The sequence below is a fragment of the Oncorhynchus keta genome, chromosome 18 (genome assembly GCF_023373465.1).
Source record: "Oncorhynchus keta strain PuntledgeMale-10-30-2019 chromosome 18, Oket_V2, whole genome shotgun sequence".
NCBI lineage: Eukaryota > Metazoa > Chordata > Actinopteri > Salmoniformes > Salmonidae > Oncorhynchus > Oncorhynchus keta.
In genome coordinates, this window is record NC_068438.1 from 10,322,258 (window position 1) to 10,348,675 (window position 26,418).

Below are 26,418 nucleotides of genomic sequence, written 5' to 3' on the forward strand. Positions count from 1 at the left end.
CTCTCTCTCTCTCTCTCTCTCTCTCTCTCTCTCTCTCTCTCTCTCTCTCTCTCTCTCAAAAGTACAAAAGAGAAAACGAATAAACTTAAATATGGGTTGTATTTACAATGGTGTTTGTTCTTTATTGGTTGCCCCTTTCTTGTGGCAACAGGTCACAAATGTTGCAGCTGTGATGGCAGACTGTGGTATTTCACCCAATGGAAATGGGCGTTTATTAAAATTGGGTTTGTTTTCAAATTCTTTGTGGATCTGTGTAATCTGAGGGAAATATGTGTCTCTAATATGGTCATACATTTGGCATGAGGTTAGGAAGTGCAGCTCAGTTTCCACCTAATTTAGTGGGCAGTGTGCTCATAGCCTGTCTTCTCAGGAGAGCCAGGTCTGTCTACGGCGGCCTTTCTCAGTAGCAAGGCTATGCTCACTGAGTCTGTACATAGTCAAAGCTTTCCTTACGTTTGGGTCAGTCACAGTGGTCAGATATTCTGCCATTGTGTACTCGATGTTTAAGGCCAAATAGCATTCTAGTTTGCTCAGTTTATTTGTCAATTCTTTCCAATGTGTCAAGTGTTTGTGTTTGTGAACAGAGCCCCAGGACCAGCTTGCTTAGAGGACTCTTTTCCAGGTTCATCTCTCTGTAGGTGATTGCTTTGTTATGGAAGGTTTTGTGAATCGTTTCCTTTTAGGTGGTTGTAGAATTTAAAACGGCTCTTTTCTGGAATTTGATAATTAGTGGGTATCAGCCTAATTCTGCTCTGCATGCATTATTTGGTGTTTTACGTTGTACACAGAGGATATTCTTTGCAGAATTCTGCATGCAGATTCTCAATTTAGTGTTTGTCCCATGTTGTGAATTCTTGGTGGGTGAGCAGACCCCAGAAAAACCATGAAGGGCAATGGGTTCTATAACTGATTCAGGTATTTTTAGCCAGATCCTAATTGGTGTGTCATTTTTTGGAACACCATTATTTTTTACTTACTGAGATTTACTGTCAGGGCCCAGGTCTGACAGAATCTGTGCAGAAGATTTAGGTGCCCTCCTTTGTTGGGGACAGAATCACCAGATAATCAGCAAACAGCAGACATTGCAGACTGCTGCAGACTGTTCTAGTGCCCTCGGCAATTCGTTGATATATATGTTGAAGAGGGTGGGGCTTAAGCTGCATCCCTGTCTCACCCAACAGCCCTGTGGAAAGAAATGTGTGTGTTTTTCAGCCAGTTTTAACCTCACACTTGTTGTTTGTGTACATGGATTTTAAAATGTCGTATGTTTTTCACCCAACACCACTTTCCATCAATTTAGCAGACCCTTATGCCAAATTGAGTCAAAAGCTTTTGGAAATTTACAAAGCATGAAAAGACTTTGCCGTAGTTTTTTTTTGTTTTTTTTCTATTTGAGTGCAGGGTGAATATGTGGTCTGTCGTATGGTAATTTGGTAAAAAGCCTATTTGACATTTGCTCAGTACATTGTTTTCACTGAGGAAATGTATGATCCTGCTGTTAATGATAATGCAGAGGATTTTCCCAAGGTTGCTGTTGACACATATCCCACTGTAGTTATTGGGGTCACATCTGTCTCCACTTTTGTGGATTGCAATGATCAGTCCTTGGTTCCAAATATTGGGGAAGATGTCCGAGCTAAGAATGATGTTAAAGAGTTTAAGTACAGCCAATTGGAATTTGTGGTCTGTATATTTTAGCATTTCATTGAGGATGCCATTAACACCAGAGGCCTTTTTGAGTTGTAGGGTTTGTATTTTGTCCTATAGTTCATTCAATGTAATTAGAGAATCCAGTGAGCTCTGGTAGTCTTTTATAGTTGATTTTAAGATTTGTATTTCATCATGCATATGTTTTTGCTGTTTGTTCTTTGTTATAGGGCCAAACTCTGAAAGCACATTAGAATATTTCAGTGGTTCATTCTAATACAGTCTTTGAGGTTAGATCCTAATTAGATTCTTATTTTACGTGATGTCATAATAATAACTAGGAACTGGGAGCTGACACCAGGAAAACACACGCACACACACACACGCACGCACACACGCACGCGCACACACACACACGCACTCGCACACGCACGCGCACACACACACACTCTCTCTCTCTCTTAGAGCTCTCCTATTATAACAGTATAGGGTTGGAACAGAGCCCAGAGAGGGGGAGACCTATAATGGTGTTGACTTACAGAAACACCTGGCCTGTTTACCCTCACAGTGGGGTGGTTGAGAGCAAGGGAACAAGGAAAAGAAGGGAGGAGCCAGGGGAATGAGAAGGGGAGGAGTGAGGCAGAGGACAGGTAGTGTAGAAAGAAGGGAGGAGCTGGGGGAATGAGAAGGGGAGGAGTGAGGCAGAGGACAGGTAGTGCAGAAAGAAGGGAGGAGCTGGGGGAATGAGAAGGGGAGGAGTGAGGCAGAGGACAGGTAGTGCAGAAAGAAGGGAGGAGCTGGGGGAATGAGAAGGGGAGGAGTGAGGCAGAGGACAGGTAGTGCAGAAAGAAGGGAGGAGCTGGGGGAATGAGAAGGGGAGGAGTGAGGCAGAGGACAGGTAGTGCAGAAAGAAGGGAGGAGCTGGGGGAATGAGAAGGGAGGAGTGAGGCAGAGGACAGGTAGTGCAGAAAGAAGGGAGGAGCTGGGGGAATGAGAAGGAGGAGTGAGGCAGAGGACAGGTAGTGCAGAAAGAAGGGAGGAGCTGGGGGAATGAGAAGGGGAGGAGTGAGGCAGAGGACAGGTAGTGCAGAAAGAAGGGAGGAGCTGGGGGAATGAGAAGGAGGAGTGAGGCAGAGGACAGGTAGTGCAGAAAGAAGGGAGGAGCTGGGGGAATGAGAAGGGGAGGAGTGAGGCAGAGGACAGGTAGTGCAGAAAGAAGGGAGGAGCTGGGGGAATGAGAAGGGGAGGAGTGAGGCAGAGGACAGGTAGTGCAGAAAGAAGGGAGGAGCTGGGGGAATGAGAAGGGGAGGAGTGAGGCAGAGGACAGGTAGTGCAGAAAGAAGGGAGGAGCTGGGGGAATGAGAAGGGGAGGAGTGAGGCAGAGGACAGGTAGTGCAGAAAGAAGGGAGGAGCTGGGGGAATGAGAAGGGGAGGAGTGAGGCAGAGGACAGGTAGTGCAGAAAGAAGGGAGGAGCTGGGGGAATGAGAAGGGGAGGAGGAGGCAGAGGACAGGTAGTGCAGAAAGAAGGAGGAGCTGGGGGAATGAGAAGGGGAGGAGGAGGCAGAGAAGAGACAGGTAGTGCAGAAAGAAGGGAGGAGCTGGGGGAATGAGAAGGGGAGGAGTGAGGCAGAGGACAGGTAGTGCAGAAAGAAGGAGGAGCTGGGGGAATGAGAAGGGGAGGAGTGAGGCAGAGGACAGGTAGTGCAGAAAGAAGGGAGGAGCTGGGGAATGAGAAGGGGAGGAGTGAGGCAGAGGACAGGTAGTGCAGAAAGAAGGGAGGAGCAGAAAGAAGGGAGGAGCTGGGGAATGAGAAGGGGAGGAGTGAGGCAGAGGACAGGTAGTGCAGAAAGAAGGGAGGAGCTGGGGGAATGAGAAGGGGAGGAGTGAGGCAGAGGACAGGTAGTGCAGAAAGAAGGGAGGAGCTGGGGGAATGAGAAGGGGAGGAGTGAGGCAGAGGACAGGTAGTGCAGAAAGAAGGGAGGAGCGGGGGGAATGAGAAGGGGAGGAGTGAGGCAGAGGACAGGTAGTGCAGAAAGAAGGGGAGGAGCTGGGGAATGAGAAGGGAGGAGTGAGGCAGAGGACAGGTAGTGCAGAAAGAAGGGAGGAGCTGGGGGAATGAGAAGGGGAGGAGTGAGGCAGAGGACAGGTAGTGCAGAAAGAAGGGAGGAGCTGGGGGAATGAGAAGGGGAGGAGTGAGGCAGAGGACAGGTAGTGCAGAAAGAAGGGAGGAGCTGGGGGAATGAGAAGGGGAGGAGTGAGGCAGAGGACAGGTAGTGCAGAAAGAAGGGAGGAGCTGGGGGAATGAGAAGGGGAGGAGTGAGGCAGAGGACATGTAGTGCAGAAAGAAGGGAGGAGCTGGGGGAATGAGAAGGGGAGGAGTGAGGCAGAGGACAGGTAGTGCAGAAAGAAGGGAGGAGCTGGGGGAATGAGAAGGGGAGGAGTGAGGCAGAGGACATGTAGTGCAGAAAGAAGGGAGGAGCTGGGGGAATGAGAAGGGGAGGAGTGAGGCAGAGGACATGTAGTGCAGAAAGAAGGGAGAGTCCAATTAAACCTCAACAGGTTTCCCTCTTTATGTTCGCTACTCTGGAGAATAAATAAATATGTGAAGGCTTGCCAAGTAAATTCTGCCCTTGTTTTATTGGCACAGCGTAATCTCAAACATCAGTGGAAAGCTTTTACAGTAAAGTGCTCGTCTTGTGAGAGGCTCTGAAGTGTTAGTCAACGTGAAAATGTACTTTTATGGCAATAAATATCAGTTAAAATATACTTTCATGGCAGTTTAATAGACCTTTATATGAATACAGTTGTTGTACTGGAGACCTTTATGAAGTCGACAGGGAAAACCACTGTTCTTTTGTACAACCTTTTCATGTCAGTTAAAGGAATGTTTTTATGACAGTAGGTATCGATATCAATAAAGTTGTTCCAGTATATTTACATTATTACTGTAAAGCTTTATGATGTCAGCAATGAAACCCATAGCTCTTCTGTAAGTGGGCCAGAATTAACATACCCCCACATAGTTCTGGAAAGGCCTGGCACCCTGACACCCCTTTGCCACCTCTAACTTCCTGACCTTGAAGGGTCTGTAAATAACAGGCCAACAGAGCGTGCTCTGCTCCCTTCATTCAGAAGACTGTGCCTCTCAGGACCGGTCGTAGTGTTGCTCTCAAGGGACTCTCACCTTGTCACATAGAATGGGTGGGAGGGTGGTAATGATTCAGCTGTTTGAGTCCGTGCTGTGACTACGGTGTCACTACGGTGACTACGGTGTTTCTCTGTGCAGTAGAGAGTTCTGAAGATTATTTTGTGTTTGTGTGTGTGTACTCGCCTACATGCGTACATGTGTGAGTGTGCGTGTGCGTGTGTGCGCGCGCGTGTGTGTGTGTGTGTGTGTGCATGCGTGTGTGTGTTTGTGCACATGCCAAAGTGTGTATTCATTTGTGACAGCAAGAGAGTGCATATTCTTATGTGTTCTGTCCTAATTTCCCTGTCACACGTCCCTAACTGTAATGCGCACAACACGTCAATACTCAAAGCCAATTATCACTTTCCTCTGCTGGTCATTGATTCAGACAGGATCTCAGCCTCTGTTTCTATTCGGAGCTCAAGCCACTACTAACCAGAGAGCAGGTGAACAAGGACAAGTGGAAATCATCACCCCGTCCTAAAGTATGACAACAGAAAAACAAGGAACTGGGAAGATGCAGAATGAGATTTCACACTGTGATTTTTCCAATTAAAATAGCTTTTTAGCAAAGAGACATTTCACAAGGAAGAATTTTGCTTAGACTATCTGGGAGTGATCTGAGTAGGGAGGGGAAAAATGAAAACTTGCTGTTATTGGTAGGAAGGTTTAGAACTCTCTTTCTTATGGGTCTATTAACTAATTTACCGCATGGTGATATCAACAGGAAGGAGGCAGGCTAAAAAAACAAAAAGCCTGACATTTCACGCAGTCTTTTCAAACATCTCTTATATTAAAAAGGCATCATCATAATTTTCAAAATTTCAAAGTATTATTCCAAATAGGGCTGTGGTGGTCATGAAATTTCGTCAGCCGGTGATTGTCAATCAAATAACTGCCTGTCTCACGGTAATTGACCATTAGTTAACATAAACACATTTAGCATCTCTTGGCTTCCATGTGGGCTGCACTAGATTATTTAGCAGACAAGATTTGCTTATAATTCCGTGGCATTATTTTTTAGTATGAAGAATACATTTGAACATATTGGAATAAAATAGAAAGGAGTTGTTGCATGATATGACTCTAATGATGATTTGAAAAAAGTTGCATGAAAAGTTGCATTGCTCAGACTCACGCACAGGCTCAAGCACTTGATAATGCCTCGAATGTCCCGGTGGCATCCCCTTTGTTGTGGCCGTAATGCCCCTTAAAAGAAACATGCCTTTGGCGGCCAATGGCCTTTGTGCCCATGGGCTGAATATAATAATTAAAATTCCATTCTCCCAGCACTCACATGGCTCTCTGTCACGTGATCGGGTCTTTTTTCAAAGGCTACAAGTGAAGACGGACACATCGTGGAGGCAACCGCACACGTCCTTATCCAAGACATTGAAAGAACTGTCCACATTTACTTTTTGTCAGTCAACAAGATGAGTAGACCTGGTTACTTTCATGCCAGCCAGGTAGGCTATACTCCTGTTGTAAAGAGAAGCAATGTGCTTAATATTAGGAAAGTTGAGAAATAGATATAGTTGGCCTAGCCTATAGAAATCTGATGGGATCCTTCTGTTTTTAAAAGAGGCCATCACTCTGTTATGTCACACAACTGCATAGCCTATAGAAATGTTGCTCAACATGAGCTCATGGGCTCTCATGAAGTGTTTGATTAGATTTTTGATTACATTTGCATTGATGTCAGAGTGATTGGAGGGACAATAGAGTGCTGAGTACCAGGCAGTTAGCAAGTTTGGTAGGCTACTAATGACCATCAGCAGCATCAGAGCTTGGAGAAGCCTAATTACCGTGACTAAGAGGTCACGTGGAATTTAACTGCCGTCATGACTCGTGACCACTGGTGTGACGGTAATACGGTCACCGTAATAGCCCTAATTCCAATCTCATAGTGTGGAAATATATATATAAAACATGGGAAAATCATGTTTTTGACTGCACTGTGCCTTTAAAACTGCCTCATGATGAGTTCATTTTCGATACACAGCACATGGTTTCCTCTTAGACAAGAGTGCCCATCCCTGTTCCTGCAGCGCTACCGTCCTGAAGGTTTAACCTAGCACGCCTGGTTCAAACAATTAGCAGGTTGATGAGAGGAGTCCGGTTAGTAATAGCTGAGGTCGGAGTGAAAACCTACAGGAGTGTAGCTCTCCAGGAACATGGTTGGAGATAAAACCTACAGGAGTGTAGCTCTCCAGGAACAGGGTTGGAGTTAAAACCTACAGGAGTGTAGCTCTCCAGGAACAGGGTCGGAGTGAAAACCTACAGGAGTGTAGCTCTCCAGGAACAGGGTTGGAGATAAAACCTACAGGAGTGTAGCTCTCCAGGAACAGGGTCGGAGTTAAAACCTACAGGAGTGTAGCTCTCCAGGAACAGGGTCGGAGTGAAAACCTACAGGAGTGTAGCTCTCCAGTAACAGGGTTGGAGTTAAAACCTACAGGAGTGTAGCTCTCCAGGAACAGGGTTGGAGTTAAAACCTACAGGAGTGTAGCTCTCCAGGAACAGGGTTGGAGTTAAAACCTACAGGAGTGTAGCTCTCCAGGAACAGGGTCGGAGTGAAAACCTACAGGAGTGTAGCTCTCCAGGAACAGGGTTGGAGATAAAACCTACAGGAGTGTAGCTCTCCAGGAACAGGGTTGGAGATAAAACCTACAGGAGTGTAGCTCTCCAGGAACAGGGTTGGAGTTAAAACCTACAGGAGTGTAGCTCTCCAGGAACAGGGTTGGAGATAAAACCTACAGGAGTGTAGCTCTCCAGGAACAGGGTTGGAGATAAAACCTACAGGAGTGTAGCTCTCCAGGAACAGGGTTGGAGTTAAAACCTACAGGAGTGTAGCTCTCCAGGAACAGGGTTGGAGTTAAAACCTACAGGAGTGTAGCTCTCCAGGAACAGGGTTGGAGTTAAAACCTACAGGAGTGTAGCTCTCCAGGAACAGGGTTGGAGATAAAACCTACAGGAGTGTAGCTCTCCAGGAACAGGGTTGGAGTTAAAACCTACAGGAGTGTAGCTCTCCAGGAACAGGGTCGGAGTGAAAACCTACAGGAGTGTAGCTCTCCAGGAACAGGGTTGGAGTTAAAACCTTACAGGAGTGTAGATCTCCAGGAACAGGGTTGGAGTCAAAACCTACAGGAGTGTAGATCTCCAGGAACAGGGTTGGAGTTAAAACCTACAGGAGTGTAGCTCTCCAGGAACAGGGTTGGAGTTAAAACCTACAGGATCGTAGCTCTCCAGGAACAGGGTTGGAGTTAAAACCTACAGGAGTGTAGCTCTCCAGGAACAGGGTTGGAGATAAAACCTACAGGAGTGTAGCTCTCCAGGAACAGGGTTGGAGTTAAAACCTACAGGAGTGTAGATCTCCAGGAACAGGGTTGGAGTTAAAACCTACAGGAGTGTAGCTCTCCAGGAACAGGGTTGGAGTTAAAACCTACAGGAGTGTAGCTCTCCAGGAACAGGGTTGGAGTTAAAACCTACAGGAGTGTAGCTCTCCAGGAACAGGGTTGGAGTTAAAACCTACAGGAGTGTAGCTCTCCAGGAACAGGGTTGGAGATAAAACCTACAGGAGTGTAGCTCTCCAGGAACAGGGTTGGAGATAAAACCTACAGGAGTGTAGCTCTCCAGGAACAGGGTTGGAGTTAAAACCTACAGGAGTGTAGCTCTCCAGGAACAGGGTTGGAGTTAAAACCTACAGGAGTGTAGCTCTCCAGGAACAGGGTTGGAGTTAAAACCTACAGGAGCGTAGCTCTCCAGGAACAGGGTTGGAGATAAAACCTACAGGAGCGTAGCTCTCCAGGAACAGGATTGGAGTTAAAACCTACAGGAGTGTAGCTCTCCAGGAACAGGGTCGGAGTGAAAACCTACAGGAGTGTAGCTCTCCAGGAACAGGGTTGGAGGTAAAACCTACAGGAGTGTAGAACCTCCAGGAACAGGGTTGGAGTTAAAACCTACAGGAGTGTAGCTCTCCAGGAACAGGGTTGGAGTTAAAACCTACAGGAGTGTAGCTCTCCAGGAACAGGGTTGGAGTTAAAACCTACAGGATCGTAGCTCTCCAGGAACAGGGTTGGAGTTAAAACCTACAGGAGTGTAGCTCTCCAGGAACAGGGTTGGAGATAAAACCTACAGGAGTGTAGCTCTCCAGGAACAGGGTTGGAGTTAAAACCTACAGGAGTGTAGCTCTCCAGGAACAGGGTTGGAGATAAAACCTACAGGAGTGTAGCTCTCCAGGAACAGGGTTGGAGTTAAAACCTACAGGAGTGTAGATCTCCAGGAACAGGGTTGGAGTTAAAACCTACAGAAGTGTATATCTCCAGGAACAGGGTTGGGCAAACCTGTTCTAACATCCCTGGTTGTATTCACTAGGCTGGAGGAGTGCGTGTACAGTTCTGGAGTCAGTGAAAGATCATTTTGATATGAATAATCTGTTTTGGCTCTGGCATTAATGCAGTTATCCTGTGATTGTGTGGTCTGATGTCCATCCTCCTCCCAGCAGTTTCCTGTGCTGAAAGTAATCAGTCCAGTAATACAGCTGGATAGAAGGTTGCATGTGCACAGTGTATCTCCGCGTACGTTGTGATCTGGAGATGAGACAAGGGGATATTATGTTAGCATCAGGTGGTTTTCATTTCATTTATGTGTGCGTGTGTGTGTGTGTGTCCTGTATAGAAATGCTGACTGTTAGACTACCCAGAATGCCATTGGCGGTGGCAGCGGTCTGCTTCTTTTCTTTGAGATCTGGGCCCACATTAATTTTGCATCTCAGAGTAGGAGTGCTGATCTAGGATCAGGAGTTTTGCTTTTTTTTAATTATTTTTTTAAAATCTTAGTGAATAATAATACATTGGACGGGGGGGACCTGATCCTTGATCAGCAATCCTTATCTGAGACGCTTTATGAATACAAGCCCCTGGAGTCCACAGCACTGCTCTTCTTATTGAGTTTTGGATTCCGTACTGAGAGAAAGTGGCTCTCTAAGAGGTCATTATCTCAGCAAGGTTTGGCCAATCAAAGTGTTTACACAGTGTTCTACAATTGATTTCTTCCTCTTTCAATTTGGTGGCTCTGATGTTGTTGCTGCGGCAGTAATTATTTTCCCAGCTTAATTCAGGTTTCATTTGGGAGAACAAATCAATCCCTCGCAGTATACCCCCCACTCTCTAGAACTCTGCCAGGAAGGTGTGTGTGTGTGTGTGTGTGTACGTGTGTTCCTCAGCCATTCGGTTGACTGGCTGGGCTCCACTCTCCTTTGACCCCCGTATCTATAAATAGCCTGTATACCCATCGAACCCACTGGGCAAAAACTGGTTGAATCAATGTTGTTTCTACATCATTTCAAGCAAGAAATTCAATGTGTTGATGTTGAATCAACGTGGAAAACTAATTGGATTTGCAAAAATAAATAAAATCCAATGACAGGGTGACGTTTTTGGTTTATTATGGGATGAATTCACGTTAGTTGTCAACCAAATGTAAATCAAAACTAGACGTTGATCTGACATCTGTGCCCAGTGGGGAGTGAGTCCCAGCAGGAAACCTGGGTGTCTATGGGATTCCATATGGCTTATGAGCAATTGCCCCCTGTAGCTTGCCTGGCTACTGGTCCCCTCAGGCTACTTGTGCTAACAGTATATGGTTCCTTTTAGGCTACTGCCCCCCCAGTGCCCAGTGAATAGGTAAGGGGCCTTCAATGTGCCACTGGGCTTATTGGCTCCCCTTAACCCTTTGTGGAGGCCACTAATCCTTGTTAGGCCATTGCTCCCCTATACCTGATGAAATAAAGGGCCCTGATTGGCTACTGCCACCATAGTGTACTAACATTTTAGAGGTCTATGATTAGCTACGGACTCCCCTGTGGTCAGTGCTGAGGTAAGGGGTCCTTCAATGAGCCACTTCACTTGTTATATTAGCCACACACTGGGAGCCATGAGCCATAGAACGCAGCCCTTTCAACACCTCACACTCTGACGTTCATTGCATTACGCCATTGGTCTGTGTCTGACTGTCCGTGGCGCTGGGCGGCCTGTCTGATCTGCTAGCATGGGAGGAACAAGCACATCTGTCCTCTCTGCTATTTTTACACAGGGCAGGTCTGCAATTGATTCAGCGCTATTGTCAGATGTGATGGTGCATCATTCACACATCATTGACACATACTCTGCCATGGTCCTGATTGATGCGGCTCTGTATGCCAGCTATGTCTGCACTAATCATCAAGCCTTTGACTAATTGGATTAGGTGTGCCAGTTTAGGGTTTAAACCAAAAAAAGTGAAATGTCTGGAGGGGCCTGAAGAGAGGGTAAGGAACTGTTACGCTGATGGACGGGTTGCACCTGATTCCTCTCAGCCCTGATGTCCTGCTGGCAGATTAATGCATTTCCTTGTCTTTGTTTTTCGCTGTCTAATAGGCCATTACATATTAAGTTCATTAGAGGAACGATTGGGCTTCTGCAATGGTACGTCTGGAGCGGCATCAACTTCATTATTGAGTTTCGTAACAAATATCTGTATCGGGCTGGAAAGAGAACGTCACAATTCGGGAAGTAATTGGCAGCGAGGGACTGTTGACCTCCCTCCCTCCCTCCTTCTCCTCCTGGGCCATGTCTCTTTCCCCTGTGTGCCCTCCCTCCCTCCCTCCTTCTCCTCCTGGGCCATGTCTCTTTCCCCCTCGCTCACTCCTCCTCCCTCACTCCTCCTCCCTCACTCCCTCCCCCTCTTCCTGGCTCCCTCTCCCCTGTTTATGTGTTGATACTAGCTGAGGCAGGTACAGTACACTGTGTGCAGTGCCTGTCATCTCTCCAGGGTGTAATCAATATGTGAAACATGGAGGCCTATTGGTGTGACATTAGGTAAACATGATTGCGGTGCAAATGTAATTAGTATTGAATCAGGTCCAAATCAAAATAATAAAGAAGGAGTTGGGTGGTGATTGTGAAACATAGGAGAGTTAGGCTAGACAATGAAGGGTTTTTATAGTGCGATGACAAGCCAGGAGACATATCATATAGGTCATGTCATTATCTCCATTCACTATTGAATGTATTACTTTGAGTCCACACACTTTTATTCATTAATTGTCTGGTTTGTGTGTGTGTGTGTGTGTGTGTGTGTGTGTGTGTGTGTGTGTGTGTGTGTGTGTGTGTGTGTGTGTGTGTGTGTGTGTGTGTGTGTGTGTGTGTGTGTGTGTGTGTGTGTGTGTGTGTGTGTGTGTGTGTGTGTGTGTGTGTGGTTGTCAAAGTGTTACAGCTCATACGAACCTCTAGCTTTAACCTTCCCATTCACTATCCGGCCTATTGTCCTTTTCCACTCTGTTACTCCCCCCTTGTTCTATGTTTCATCTCTCCCTCTCTTGTCCCTCTGTTTTCCTTTGTCATGCTGCGTCTCCCTCCTTCGACCCCCCGGAGAGAGAGACATTCACGGTGACGCAGGAGCTGTTTCATTAGACAGGCAGCAAGGATAGACTGCGCCACCACTGTCTCTCACACACTGTCTCTTACACACAGACTGTCTCACACACAGACTGTCTCACACACGAACGTTCTCACACACAGACTCTCTGTCTGGGACCAACACCTGTTTGTTTATGTGTTTGTTTGTGTTTATGTGTGTGTGTGTATTCTATATGCATCTGTGTGTGTGTATGTGTGTCTGTGTATGTTCTGTATGTGTGTGTTGAGATTTGGCTGTTATTAAAGCTAAACTCAGACAGCAGTGGCCAGCCCCAGGAGGTCTCAGGTCAGCTCTGAGCTACTAACATGTAGTGTCTGGGAATGGACATTTTCTAATAATACGTTTCTCTGGAGCTGTAGCAGTTGCTATGTACAATCTGTGTATCTCCGTCAACTGCGTAAACGGGGGAAGGAAGCCAACTACTCCTGCTTGTACTTGTACTCTGTTTAGTTTGTGTCCACCATTGGCTCAGTGTTAACCGCTAGCGACAGCTAGAGACAGTGTTACATTGTGTTGGTACTTAGTGCTGGCCCTATGGAAAGTATTGGAGAAGCCTGGGGTGGCTGGGCTGTCAATGGAAGGGGAAGTCTGGGGCATGACCACTTGTTTCCAGCACTCGGCAAGCCAGGCCATGTGCTTATACTAACAACTCAAAGAACGAACGAGAGAGAGAAAGAGAGGGAGGGAGGGAGAGGAAAGGAGAGAGAGTTAGACAAAGAGAGAGAGAGAAAGAGAGGGATTCAGAGAAAGAAAAAGAGAGAGAGAGAGAGTGAGAGAAAAGGAGAGGGAGTTAGAGGGAGAGAGAAAAAGAGAGAGGGGTCGAGAGAAAGAGACGAAGGAGCCGGAGATGGCTGTTCTTTGCAGCGTGTTTCTCTTTCAGAATGGAACGATCAGCAGTCAAAGGCAGTCAAGTGTTCTCTTGTTTCCTTTGGACACTGTGACATGAGCATGCTACTTTCACACACGGAAGCTATTGCATTATCCAATGGAGAGACTGCTGCATTAGTTCCCAAATACCAGAGAAATACGTTGCATGTTGGTCTCCTTGTTCCACTTACTGTGAATGGGATGGAGATACAGTACTGCATGTTATGTAACTCTCTGATATTGATATCCACTATTGATATCAGGTAGAATTTCCTCCTGCAATCCTTTAGCCTTTTGATGATGTTGTCATTGTGCTTTTGAGGTTTTTCTTCTGATAAAGTTTCTTCTGGTATTGATATTGATTGTTGATATTAGGGAAGAATGTCCTGCAAACCTTTTGCATGTGTTATCTTAATTCTATATTATTTTTGACCATTTATTTTAGCTGCTAGCTAAGGAATGGCGCTAGAGGGGATGTCTGCCGCTTTACGGGCTCCTAACCAATTGTGCTATTGTACTAAACACCTTCTTTGCCCGCTTTGAGGATAATACAGTGCCACTGACGTGGCCTGCTACCAAGGACTGCGGGCCCTCCCTCTCCTTCTTCGTGGCCGACGTGAGTAAGATATTTAATTGTGATAACCCTTGCAGGGTTGCTGGCCCAGACTGCATCCCTACCGCATCCCCAAGGCATGCTCAGACCAGCCGGCTGTTGTGTTTACGGACATATTCAATCGTTCCCTATCTCAGTCTGCTGTGCCCACATGCTTCAAGATTGCCACCATTGTTCCTGTACCCAAGAAGGCAAAGAGAACTGAGTTAAATGACTATCCCCCCGTAGCACTCTGTCATCATGAAGTGCTTTGAGAGACTGGTCAAGGATCATATCACCTCCAACTTAGTGGCCACTTCAGTTTGCATACCGCCCCAACAGGTTCACAGACGATGCAATCGCCATCACACTGCACACTGCCCTATCCCACCTGGATAAGAGGAATAGCTATGTAAGAATGCTGTTCATTGACTACAGCTCAGCATTCAACACCATAGTACTCTCTAAGCTCATCATTAAGCTTGAGGCCCTGGGTCTCAACCCCGCCCTGTGCAATTGGGTACTGGACTTTCTGATGGGCTGCACCCAGGTGGTGAAGGTAGGAAACAACATCTCCACTTCGCTAATCCTCAACACTGGGCCCCATAAGGGTGCGTGCTCAGCTACCTCCTGTACTCCCTGTTCACCCATGACTGCGTGGCCATGCACGCCTCCAACTCAATCATCAAGTTTGCAGACGATGCAAAAGTAGTGGACTAGATTACCAACAACGACGAGACAGCCTACAGGGAGGAGGTGAGGGCACTCGGACTGTGGTGTCAGGAAAACAACTTCTCACTCATGTCAACAAAACAAAGGAGATGATCAGGACACAGCAGAGGGAGCATCCCCCCCCCCCCTATCCACATCGACAGGACAGCAGTGGATAAGGTGGAAAGATTTAAGTTCCTCGGCATTCACTTCACGGACACTGAAATGGTCTGAAATGGTCCACCCACACAGACATTGTGGTGAATAAGGCACAACATCGCTTCTTCAACCTCAGGAGGCTGAAGAAATTCGGCTTTTCACCTAAAACCCGCACAAACGTTTACAAATGCACAATTGAGGGCATCCTGTCGGGCTGTAGCATCACCTGGTACGGCAACTGCACCGCACATGACCGTAAGGCTCTTCAGTGGGTGGTGCGGTCTGCACAACGCATCACCGGTTGGCAAACTACCTGCCCTTCAGAACACCTACAGCACCCGATGTCAAATGAAGGCCAAAAAGGTCATCAAGGATAACAACCACCTGAGCCACTGCCTGTTCACCCCACTACCATCCAGAAGGCGAGGTCAGTACGGGTGCATCAAAGCTGGGACCGAGAGACTGAAAAACAGCTTCTATCTCAAGGCCATCAGACTGTTAAACAGCCATCACGAACACAGAGACGCTGCCTATATACAGACTCTAATCATTGGCCACTTTAATAAATGGATCACATGTCACTTTAAATAATGCCACTTTAATAATGTTTCCATATCTTACATTACTCATCTCATATGTATATACTGTATTTTATACCATCCCTTTAGATTTCTGTGCATTAGGTAGTTGTTGTGGAGTTGTTAGACTACTTGTTAGATATAACTGCAATGTTGGAACTAGAAGCAGAAGGATTTCACTACACTCGCATTAACATCTGCTAAACCATGTGTATGTGACCAATACAATTTGATTTGATTTGACATCTGCACTGAACTGAAGGGTAGAGCTGCCGCTTTCAAGGAGTGGGACGTTAACCAGGACGCTAATAAGAAATCCCACTATGCTCTCCAACAAACCATTAAATAGGCAAAGCGTCAATACAGGGATAAGATTGAATGCTACTACACCGCTCTGACGCTCGTTGGATGTGGCAGGGCTTTCAAAGTACTACAAAGGGAAGCCCAGCCGCAAGCTGCCCAGTGACACAAGCCTACCAGCCGAGCTACATTACTTCTGTGTGCGCTTCGAGGCAAGCAACACTGAAGCATGCATTAGAGAATCAGCTGTTCCGGACTACTGTGATCACGCTCTCCGTAGCCGATGTGAGTAAGACCAGGTCAACATTCACAAGGCTGCAGGGCCAGATGGATCAGGAAGTGTACTCAGAGCATGCGCTGACCAATTGGCAAGTGTCTTCACTGACATTTTTAACCTGTCCCTGACCGAGTCTGTAATACCTACATGTTTCAAGCAGATCACCATAGTCCATGTGCCCAAGAACACCAAGGTAACCTGCCTAAATGACTACCGATCTGTAGCACTCACGTCGGTAGCCATGAAGTGCTTTGAAAGGCTGGTCATGGCTCACATCAACACCGTCATCCCAGAAACCTACTCCAATTCTCATACCGCCCCAAAAGATCCACAGATGACACAATCTCTATTGCACTCCACACTGCCCTTTCCCACTTGGACAAAAGCAACACCTACGTGAGAATGCTGTTCATTGACTACAGCTCAGCGTTCAACACCATAGTGCCCTCAAAGTTCATCACTGAGCTAAGGACCCTGGGACTAAATGCCTCCCTCTACAACTGGATCCTGGACTTCCTGACAGCCCACCCCCCAGGTTATAAGAGCAGGCAACAACACATCTGCAATGCTGATCCTGAACATGGGGGCCCCTCAGAGGAGTGTGCTTAGTCCCCTTCTGTACACAGTTCACCCACAACTGCGTGGCCAAGCACGACTCCAACAACGTCCTTAATTTTGCCAACGACACAACGGTGGTAGGCCTGATAACCAACAATGATGAGATGAGCCTATAGGGAGTGTGTATAGGTCAGTGTGGTACCAAGACAACAACCTCTCCCTCAACGTAAACAAGACAAAGGAGATGATCGTGGACTACAGGAAAAGGAGGGCCGAGCATGCGCCCATTCTCATCGATGGGGCTGTATTGGAGCAGGTTGAGAGTTTCAAGTTCATTAGTGTCCACATCACCAACAAACTATCATCGTCTAAACACACCAAGACAGTCGCGAAGAGGGCATGACAATGCATATTCCCCCTCGGGAGACTGAAAAGATTTGGCATGTGTCCTCAGATCCTCAAAAAGTTCTGCAGCTGCACCATCGAGAGCATCCTGACAGGTTGCATTAATTCCTGGTATGGCAACTGCTCGGCATCCGACCACAAGGCGCTACAGAGGGTAGTGGGTACGGCCCAGTACATCACTGGGGCCAAGCTTCCTGTCATCCAGGACCTCTATACGAGGTGGTGTCAGTCAAAGACTCCAGTCATCCTAATCATAGACTGTTCTCTCTGCTTCCGCACGGCAAGCAGTACTGGAGCACCAAGTCTAGGTCCAAAAGGCTCCTTAGCAGCTTCTACCCACAAGGCATAAAACTGCTGAACAGCTAATCAAACGGCTTCACGGGCTATTTGCATTGACCCCCTCTTTTTTTACGCTGCTGCTACTCGCTGTTTATTATCTATGCATAGTCACTTTACCCCTACCTACATGTACAAATTACCTAAATGACCTTGACTAACCCGTACCCCCTGTATATATTGCCTCGTTATTGTTATTTTATTGTGTTATTAGTTTGTTTAGTAAATATTTTCTAAACTCTTATTTTTCTTAAAACTGTGTTGTTGGTTAATAAGGGCTTGTAAGTAAGCATTTCACAGTAAATTAAATGCTGTTGTATTGTATGGTAACACCTGTTGTAACCGACGGCAATACACTAAATGAGTGTGGTCTCTCCAGTCCACAGCTGGGCCACACTGACTTGACACACGAGAGGGGGAAAAACTATGGATGAAAAAAAAGAGGCTGGGAATTAAATCCTGTGTTCGATAACTGACTAAATAACTGTCAAGAGAATGTGACTAATTGGCAACCTGTTGCACTGTGTGTCTCGCCTCTCACGTCCATCTCTGAATCCCCACTCTGTCCCTCCTGATAAATGAACCTCTTAATGTGTGATCATTCTCCTGGAAGGAGACCCCAGCCCCCTGGAGGCCCCTGGGGGCCTCTCAACAACCATGTCAGCTGGTCACTAAGGATCTGAGTGAAAGTCATTATCAGGCCTCTCGGCTAAAGATACTCTCCACAGACCAGAGAGAGAGAGAGAGAGAGAGTCAGAGAGAGAGAGAGAGTCAGAGAGAGAGAGAGAGAGTCAGAGAGAGAGAGAGAGTCAGAGAGAGAGAGTCAATTTCTGTGATTAATTTATTCAAGGTCTCAAAGACCTCTCTGATGAGGATAGGCTACCCGTCCTGTTGTGGGAGGATGCAGAGAGCTGTGGGTTGGCAGTGCACTACATTGCTGCCTGCCATAGGTTGAGGGACAGTGTCTGACAGTCCAATCAACCTGCACATGTATTCTACTGTATACTTATTGTTGAATGTAAGGTTATTTTGACCCTTGGTTATTGTTGTTTCTGTTGTCCTGTTGACAATTTTTATTCTCATTTTTATTTATTTTTTATATTGTAAATATCCAAAATAAGCTTTGGCAATATGTACATTGTTACGTCATGCCAATAAAGCGAATTGAATTGAGAGATACCGATACAGATATTTTACATCTAGGCTCTGTGGTGGGCCAGCCTTGGAGGCGTTAGAGGACAGACAGAGACAGACACACAGGCAGAGGGGTCTTGGTTTTCAGCCAGTCCATGCTCCACTCACGACACGGTTCCTTGGCGTCTGATTGATAGATCTCCGTTACAAGCCCCGCAAACTCACTTGGATACCCACTACTTCAGTTGGCTGGATATGTTGAAGACCTAGTCTTTAGTCTATGAGCCAGACAGCCTCTCTTTCCTTCTAGGCGTATGAGTAGGGTTTGGGCTTTTTCCTGACCACATGAATGCAGCAGTAACTCTGGGCTAACGTTATATACATGGACTATAAGTAGGCTTGACCCTACCAGCTGCTGCACAGTCTAGGGAAATGATATTTGTCACTTCTACCCCGGTGTATGTCGTGAAGTAGGGTGATATGTGATATAGCATCCGTCCTCTGTACTATCATTGTGCCTCTGCATCCTCTGTATGCGACATCATGATGCCCTATCATGATATCTTCTGTTGTGTTTGATGTGTTCCAGGAAGCAGGAACTGCTGACTATCTCCAACGTGCCCTTGGGAGATTGCCCCCCATCGCCCCCCCGCACAGCCCCGCCCACCATGAAGGTAGGACACGTACCACCTCATGCCCGTCTCACTTATACCATTTTCACACTACAGAGCAGAGTTGAACTGAGCCAAACTGGCATGGTTACCCATCCACCATAGTTGCTGGGACCGTGCTGGAAAGGACAGTATGGTAAGTAAATACCCAAGTGAGCTCGGTGTTGTTTGGCTCTGTGTAATAGAGTGAAAAACTGAAAATGGTGTCATTGCACTGTCTGAACCTGGCCAATCAGAACAACTCTGAGAGGAACCATGGTAGCAGACTCTGTCCGCGTCCCAAATAGCACCCTATTCCCACAGCCTGGTCTAAAGTAGTGCACTGTAAAATGAATAGTGTTGATGACGCATAGTGAGTCAGCCCTATGAGGACAAGGTGGGCTTCATTCACTGTTCATAGAGGGTAACTCTTTAGAGGTCATAGTGGAGACTAGAGAGAGGCAGAGGGAGCTGCCAGATTCAATAAGATCTAACACTTGTCTTTCTGTGGAATTTTAATGTAGGGCCATTATTTATAGAAATATTGTCACTGCTGTTGAAAGAAGTGGACCAAGGTGCAGCGTGGCGAGCGTTAATTTTCCTTTTATTATAAAAATGACGCCAACAAAACAACAAATGAGAAAACAACCGTGAAGCTTTCAGGGCTAAGTGCCACAAACAAAGTTAACTACCCACACTGAAAGGAGGGAAAAAAGGCTACCTAAGTATGATTCCCGATCATAGACAATGATAGACAGCTGTCCCTGATTGAGAAGCACACCCAGCCAAAACATAGAAATAAAGAAAACAAAACATAGAATGCCCACCCCACATCACACCCTGACCTAACCAAATAGATAAATAAAACGGCTCTCTAAGGTCAGGGCGTGACAGCACCCCACCCCCCTGAGCCTGAACCTATAGGGGAGGGTCCGGGTGGGCATTTATCCGCCGTGGCGGCTCTGGTGCGGGACGTAGACCCCGCTCCACCTCTGGCTCACCCTGATTTAGTGGCGCCTCTGGTGTGGGGACTCTCGCTGCCGACCTCAGACTGGGCACCCTCGCTGGAGGCTCCGGACTGGAGGCCGTCGTTGGAGGCTCCGGACTGGAGGCCGTCGTTGGAGGCTTTGTGTCATGGATCATCACTGGAGGCTTCTTGCCATGGTTCTGCACTGGAGGCTTCTTTCCACGGATCATCACTGGAGGCTTCATGCCATGGATCATCACTGGAGGCTTCGTGCCATGGATCATCACTGGAGGCTTCGTGCCATGGATCATCACTGAAGGCTTCGTGCCATAGTGGTTGGCATAGGACGTACTGGGCTGTGGATGCGTACCGGTGACGTGTAACCGCAAAGCATGGTGTCTGAAGGGTCACACGCTCCTCAAAGCGACTGTCTTGCTCCAGCCTCCAACCCCTCCAAACTCTTTCGTCCCTCTCCACTGCCAACCACTCCCCACCAAATAAAATATTTTGGGGCTGCCTCTCAGGTTTCCGTCATGTCCTCCCCTCCTGACCACGCTGCTTGGTCCTTTGGTGGTGGGTAGAGGACAGACACTGTCACGGCCGTCGAAAGAAGTGGACCAAAACACAGCATTGTGAGCGTACTTTTCCCTTTTTATTAGATAATGTCGCCAACAAAACAACAAATGAAAAACAACCGTGAAGCTTTCAGGGCTAAGTGTCACAAACAAAGTTAACTACCCACACTGAAAGGAGGGAAAAAGTGCTACCTAAGTATGATTCCCAATCAGAGACTACAATAGACAGCTGTCCCTGATTGAGAACCATACCCGGCCAAAACAAAGAAATAAAGAAACATAGATAACAAAACATAGAATGCCCACCCAACATCACACCCTGACCTAACCAAATAGAGAAATAATACGTCTCTCTAAGGTCAGGGTGTGACAAATATAGACAGTACCAGTCAAATGTTTTGACACACCTACTCATTCCAGGGTTTTTCTTTATTTGTACTATTTTCTACATTGTAGAATAAAATTGACATCAAAAAAGACATCAAAACGATGAAATAACACATATGGAATCATGTAGTAACCAATAAAGTGTTCATCAAATCAAAACATATTTTATATTTGAGATTCTTCAAAGTAGCCACCATTTGACAGCTTTGCATTCTCTCAACCAGCTTCACGAGGTAGTCACCTGGAATGCATTTCAATTAACAGGTGTAGCTTGTTAATGGAATTTATTTATTTATTAATATGTTTGAGCCAATTAGTTGTGTTGTGACAAGGTAGGGGGGTAAACAGAAGATAGCCCTATTTGGTAAAACACCAAGTCCAAATTATGGCAAGAGCAAGGAGCAAAGAGAAATGACAGTCCCATCATTACTTTATGACATGAAGGTCAGTCAATCAGGAAATGTTCAAGAACTTTGAAAGTTTCTCCAAGTGCAGTCGCAAAAACCATTAAGCGCTATGATGAAACTGGCTCTCATGAGGACCGCCACAGGAAAGGAAAACTCAGAGTTACCTCTGCTGCAGAGGATAAGTTCATTGGATTTTTGTTGCGTCACCTTGAAGCAGGCTGGCCCCCCTTATCTAGTCTGCAAGGAGAAGGGCGAGAGATTAACACGGAAGTGGGAGAGAAGAGGAAAGACGGAGTTAAGGAATAGAAAGTGTAGCATACGGAGAAATAGAAAGAGAGAAATAAAGAGTGAAGTCAGAGAGGGGGAATCAGTATGACACAGAGATGGGGAGTTAAATCATTATCTATACTGTATCCTATAGTGTACATACATGATGAGGCTATTACTATGCATAGTACCTCAACTCGAAATGATTAATATACTGCACTGTTGAGGGACCCAGAACACAAGCATTTTGCTGCACCTTTTATACCTGCTGTCAATTGTGTTCGTAACAAATACGATTTGATTTGATTTGGGATTATTCATAGTCAATCCCTTGATCAGTCATTTCCATAGTGTGATGATACTGACTGGGTTTTTAAAGGCAATAAGCAACTTCTCTCATAGCAAACGGCCTATGCGCCATCCATGCTAGTCAGATTTTTTTTTTCTAGTTTCAAAATTTACTACGAAGTGTAAATAGGATCGTTTGGTTTTTCAAGTCGGTCTCATCCAAACCTGAGTTTTGTAATAGAGTTCATCATATGACTTACTTGAGGGTTGGGTTTGGATTTCAACGATGCTCATTTGACCATTGACACGAGATAGACATCTATCCAATCCTACCGCAGATCACACACATACTGCAGTGAGGCAGACCTGCCCATCAGAGCAGCAAATCTGACTTTGTTTACACAAGACAACACCTTTTTTTAACTTGAGAAATACTGCACCGAACAACTTAGCCGGATGTAAAATTACACCATACATTTTTTTGAAAATCTTAAATGACTTCTGACTACTTTGAGGAGGTAATACCGGCTTTCTTCCTATGGTCTCATGGGGGACAAACATCAGTAACTGCCACATCGAACCACACCCTCAAGACTGAAGTCTAGTTTTTCTTAATGAGTAGTAGAGAAACACAGAATCGCTGCGTTCAGACGCTCTTTAATAAATGTCTGGTACGTAGCTTTGTGGGCCGACCCGACAAATTCACATACTATGAGGGCACAAGGCGAGACCCAGATGCAGATGGTTGGAGTCTTAGATGTTTATTAATCCAAAAAGGGGTAGGCAAGAGAATAGTTGTGTACAGGCAAAAGGTCAAAACCAGTTCAGAGTCCAGTAGATACCAAAGGGCGGCAGGCACGCTCGAGGTCAAGGCAGGCAGGCTCGAGGTCAAGGCAGGCAGGCTCGAGGTCAAGGCAGGCAGGCTCGAGGTCAAGGCAGGCAGGCTCGAGGTCAAGGCAGGCAGGCTCGAGGTCAAGGCAGGCAGGCTCGAGGTCAAGGCAGGCAGGCTCGAGGTCAAGGCAGGCAGGCTCGAGGTCAAGGCAGGCAGGCTCGAGGTCAAGGCAGGCAGGCTCGAGGTCAAGGCAGGCAGGCTCGAGGTCAAGGCAGGCAGGCTCGAGGTCAAGGCAGGCAGGCTCGAGGTCAAGGCAGGCATAAATAATAAATGATAATTACACTTGGGGAAATAAACGACACCTGGAGGGGGGGTGGAGACAATCACAAGGTCAGGTGAAACAGATCAGGGTGTGACACGTACCATGTGAATTATAGATCGTCATTCTCATTGAAAGCCAATTTGATAAGCAGTGGATCTATTCTATGTGCACTATTTCTATGCTTACCGATACAATGACATCATCTGGTTGTAAGGAGATCATTTGCACCCAATTCAGCCCGCTGGAGTTGTGCTATTCACTGCTAGTAGCTGGTATGGCATAGTTTGTTTGCTGTTATTCCAGACATCTCTAGTAGTATAGTGAAGCTGCCAGGCTGACACTTCTCTGATCGAGTACTTCACACGTGTGTTTGTGTGCACACATACACACATTTCATAATGTGATGAGTCATTTTGTAAGGAACCACTTCCGAGTCTCAAGTCTTCCTTATTCTAAGACAAAAAGAAAGTGTGTAAACAGCATATTGAAAATGTAAATGTTCCTTGTCCTGAACGAGAGGATTCAAATGAAAGGAGTTGAATGAGGATGAAATGAAATGTGAGTAGACACACAGGCAGGACCTGTTCCACTTAGTCAATGAGCAACAGGACTTTCCTGTTTGTGGCTTTGAAAGACATAAGAGAAAGCTGAACATAGCAGAGAGCACTCAATTCTCACATTCTCCAAGGAGAAAATGAAGGACGAGGGAGGTTTTGTTTGAAGAAAGGGTTGTTGGAGGCAGAAATAAAGGAAATGAAGGCGGTTGAAGACCAGGTTGTGAAAGAAAAGGAAGCGAGAGCGAGAACAGTTTTTGTTGAATTAACAGTGGACGTTTTTTTCTAGTCCGACTGAGGAGCCAGAAGAGTTAAGTGTGTATTGCAGTGTTGTGTTGTGGTACAGGATGCCTTGATGACAGCGCACTCTAGTACTGTGTAACTGCTTCATTTGTTAAGAGGGGACAACTGGTACATTTGGTTGAGAGAAAGTGTGATTGAAAGAGTGTTTGCAATGGGGGAAAAGTGTGTCTATGCTGTTGAGGGTCAAAGACACACACCGCGCACGCACATACACTGCACTGTTGGAACTAGAAACACAAACACTTCGCTGCACCACCGATTATATCGGCCTACTTGTGTACACGACCAATCCAATTTGATTGGATTTGACACAAACACACAGTCTGAGAACCCCTGTCAGAGGCCCACGCCACCCCCACCCGCCCCCTGCTGCTTTTCTCCCAGTGCCCAGAGTTGAAGTCAGCTGTGCAGGCAGGAGAACAGTGGAGACTGGCCTCTCTGGAGCTCTGCGGTTCTGTTTCTATCTCCACCAGGCTAGCGGAATGCTAACCGAATGCTAACGATGACTCAGGTACTGTTCTTACTGTAGCTGTTATCAGGGAGCATTAGGAAGAGCTCCCATACTTTATTGTACATTATGGCTTACTGTCTGTCCAGTTAATTCCAATAGTTTAGTAGTTGAGTTACACATTGCCTCTGCAGGAGGTTTAGTAATGCCGATATTTCTTATATGCGACAAGAGTTGAATTACCACCAGGTAATAAGAGCTAGTATGACAGGTTCTACTTACAAGCATATTCAGTGGTACATCAATGGCGCATGTACATTCAAGATTTACCCCAGTGTTTGACCCAAAAGGCTCAGACTTTTCTGTTTCCAACTACGCGGGCCCGAACCCGTGTCTCACTGGGCCATGGCTCTGGTGGACCTGCTCTCACTTGGGGCCAAAGCCAGGCCGCTGGTACTTTTCAGCTGGTGTTTACATAACAATGACTATCTGTGGACTTCTCAGCTTCTCACCAAGCAACTGTTTTGATGATGCAGAGGTTGTGATTCTGCTCTTCGCAGGTCTTCACTGTCAGCCCTAGCTATGAAAATACAATTTCCCTAGAATAACATAACGTATATAACATATTATACACTAGCGCAACACTGGTGTTACAGTCGAAACGGCAACGATAGTTGTGGCCTCTGGGTGAATATTGGTTATGTGCCGAGCGCCTGGAGACCGTGGTGTTACAATCCTCCCAGCGCCAGTCCTTCCCTCTAATCTTGGTGTGGACAGCGCAGGGCGCAGCAGGTTTCCCGGGAGATAAGAGAGAGAGAGAGAGAGAGAGATGTTGCTGAGCTCCGCTTAGTCTCTGTGGAGGGCCAGGCAGTAAATGGCAGAGAGAGAGAGAGAGAGAGAGAGAGAGAGAGAGAGAGAGAGAGAGAGAGAGAGAGAGAGAGAGAGAGAGAGAGAGAGAGAGACGATATATATAAATACAGTGCACTGGGGAAAGTATTTAGACCCCTTAACTTTTTCCACATTTTGTTACATAACAGCCTTTTTCTAAAATGTATTAAATCATTTTTTTCCTCCTGTAAATCTACACACAATACCCCACAATGACAAAGCAAAAACACGTTTTTAGAAATGTTTACAGATATATATATATATTTTTTAAATGGAAATATCACATTTACATAAGTATTCAGACCCTTTACTCAGTACTTTGTTGAAGCACCTTTGGCAGCGATTACAGCCTTGAGTCTTCTTGGGTATGATGCTACAAGCCTGGTACACCTGTATTTGGGGAGTTTCTACAATTCTCTGCAGATCCTTTAAAGCTCTGTCAGGTTGGATGGGGAGTGTTGCTGCACAGCAATTTTCAGGTCTCTCCAGACATGTTTGATCTGGTTCATGTCCGGGTTCTAGCTGGGCCACTCAAGGACATTCAAAGACTTGTCCTGAAGCCACACCTGCATTGACTTGTCTGTGTGCTTACAGTCATTGTCCTGTTGGAAGGTGAACCTTCGCCTCAGTCTGAGGTCCTGAGTGCTTTGGAGCAGGTTTTCATCAAGGATCTCTCTGTACTTTGCTCCGTTCATCTTTGCCTCGATCCTGACTAGTCTCCCAGTCCCTGCAGCTGAAAAACATCCCCACAGCATGGTGCTGCCACCACCATACTTCACCGTAGGGATGGTGCCAGGTTTCCTCCAGACGTGACACTTGCAATTCAGGCCAAAGAGTTCAATCTTGGTTTCATCAGACCAGAAAATATTGTTTCTCATGGTCTGAGAGTCTTTAGGTGCCTTTTGGCAAACTCCAAGTGGGCTGTCATGTGCATTTTACTAAGGAGTGGTTTCCATCTGGCCACTACCATAAAGGCTTGATTGGTGGTGCTGCAGAGATGGTTGTCCTTCTGGAAGGTTCTCCCATCTCCACAGAGGAACTCTAGAGCTCTGTCAGAGTGTCCATTGGGTTATTGGTCACCTCCCTGACCAAGGCCCTTCTCCCCCGATTGCTCAGTTTGGCTGGGTGGCCAACTCTAGGAATAGTCTTGGTGGTTCCAAACTTCTTCCATTTAAGAATGATGGAGGCCACTGTGTTCTTGGGGACCTTCAATGCTGCAGAATTGTTTCGGTACCCTTCCCCAGATCTGTGCCTCAACACAATCCGGTCTCGGAGCTCTATTCCTTCGACCTCATGGTTTGATTTTTGCTCTGCCATACACTG

At 46.4% G+C, this 26,418-nt stretch overlaps 1 protein-coding gene and 2 long non-coding RNA genes across 13 annotated transcripts in view; 1 reads left to right on the forward strand and 2 right to left on the reverse strand.

Moving 5' to 3' along the window:
- The window catches only part of LOC118397239 (rap1 GTPase-activating protein 2), a 108,327-nt gene that overhangs the window by 45,653 nt on the left and 36,256 nt on the right, over positions 1 to 26,418 (forward strand). For 6 of the 11 annotated variants that reach the window (XM_052467386.1, XM_052467385.1, XM_052467387.1 and 3 more), the window contains one exon: positions 18,797 to 18,881. In XM_052467386.1, coding sequence (XP_052323346.1) covers positions 18,797 to 18,881 — 85 coding nt within the window. The other 5 variants (XM_035791799.2, XM_035791802.2, XM_035791798.2 and 2 more) reach the window with 3 other exon arrangements.
- On the reverse strand, positions 6,958 to 7,236 carry LOC127908622 (uncharacterized). The gene is made up of 3 exons (XR_008067752.1): positions 7,199 to 7,236; positions 7,070 to 7,112; positions 6,958 to 7,026 (listed from the first exon to the last, which is right to left on the reverse strand). It is a non-coding gene; the product is annotated as an uncharacterized LOC127908622 (long non-coding RNA).
- LOC118397242 (uncharacterized) lies at positions 18,905 to 25,034 on the reverse strand. Its single transcript, XR_004828383.2, has 3 exons — positions 24,490 to 25,034; positions 23,089 to 23,354; positions 18,905 to 22,942 (listed from the first exon to the last, which is right to left on the reverse strand). It is a non-coding gene; the product is annotated as an uncharacterized LOC118397242 (long non-coding RNA).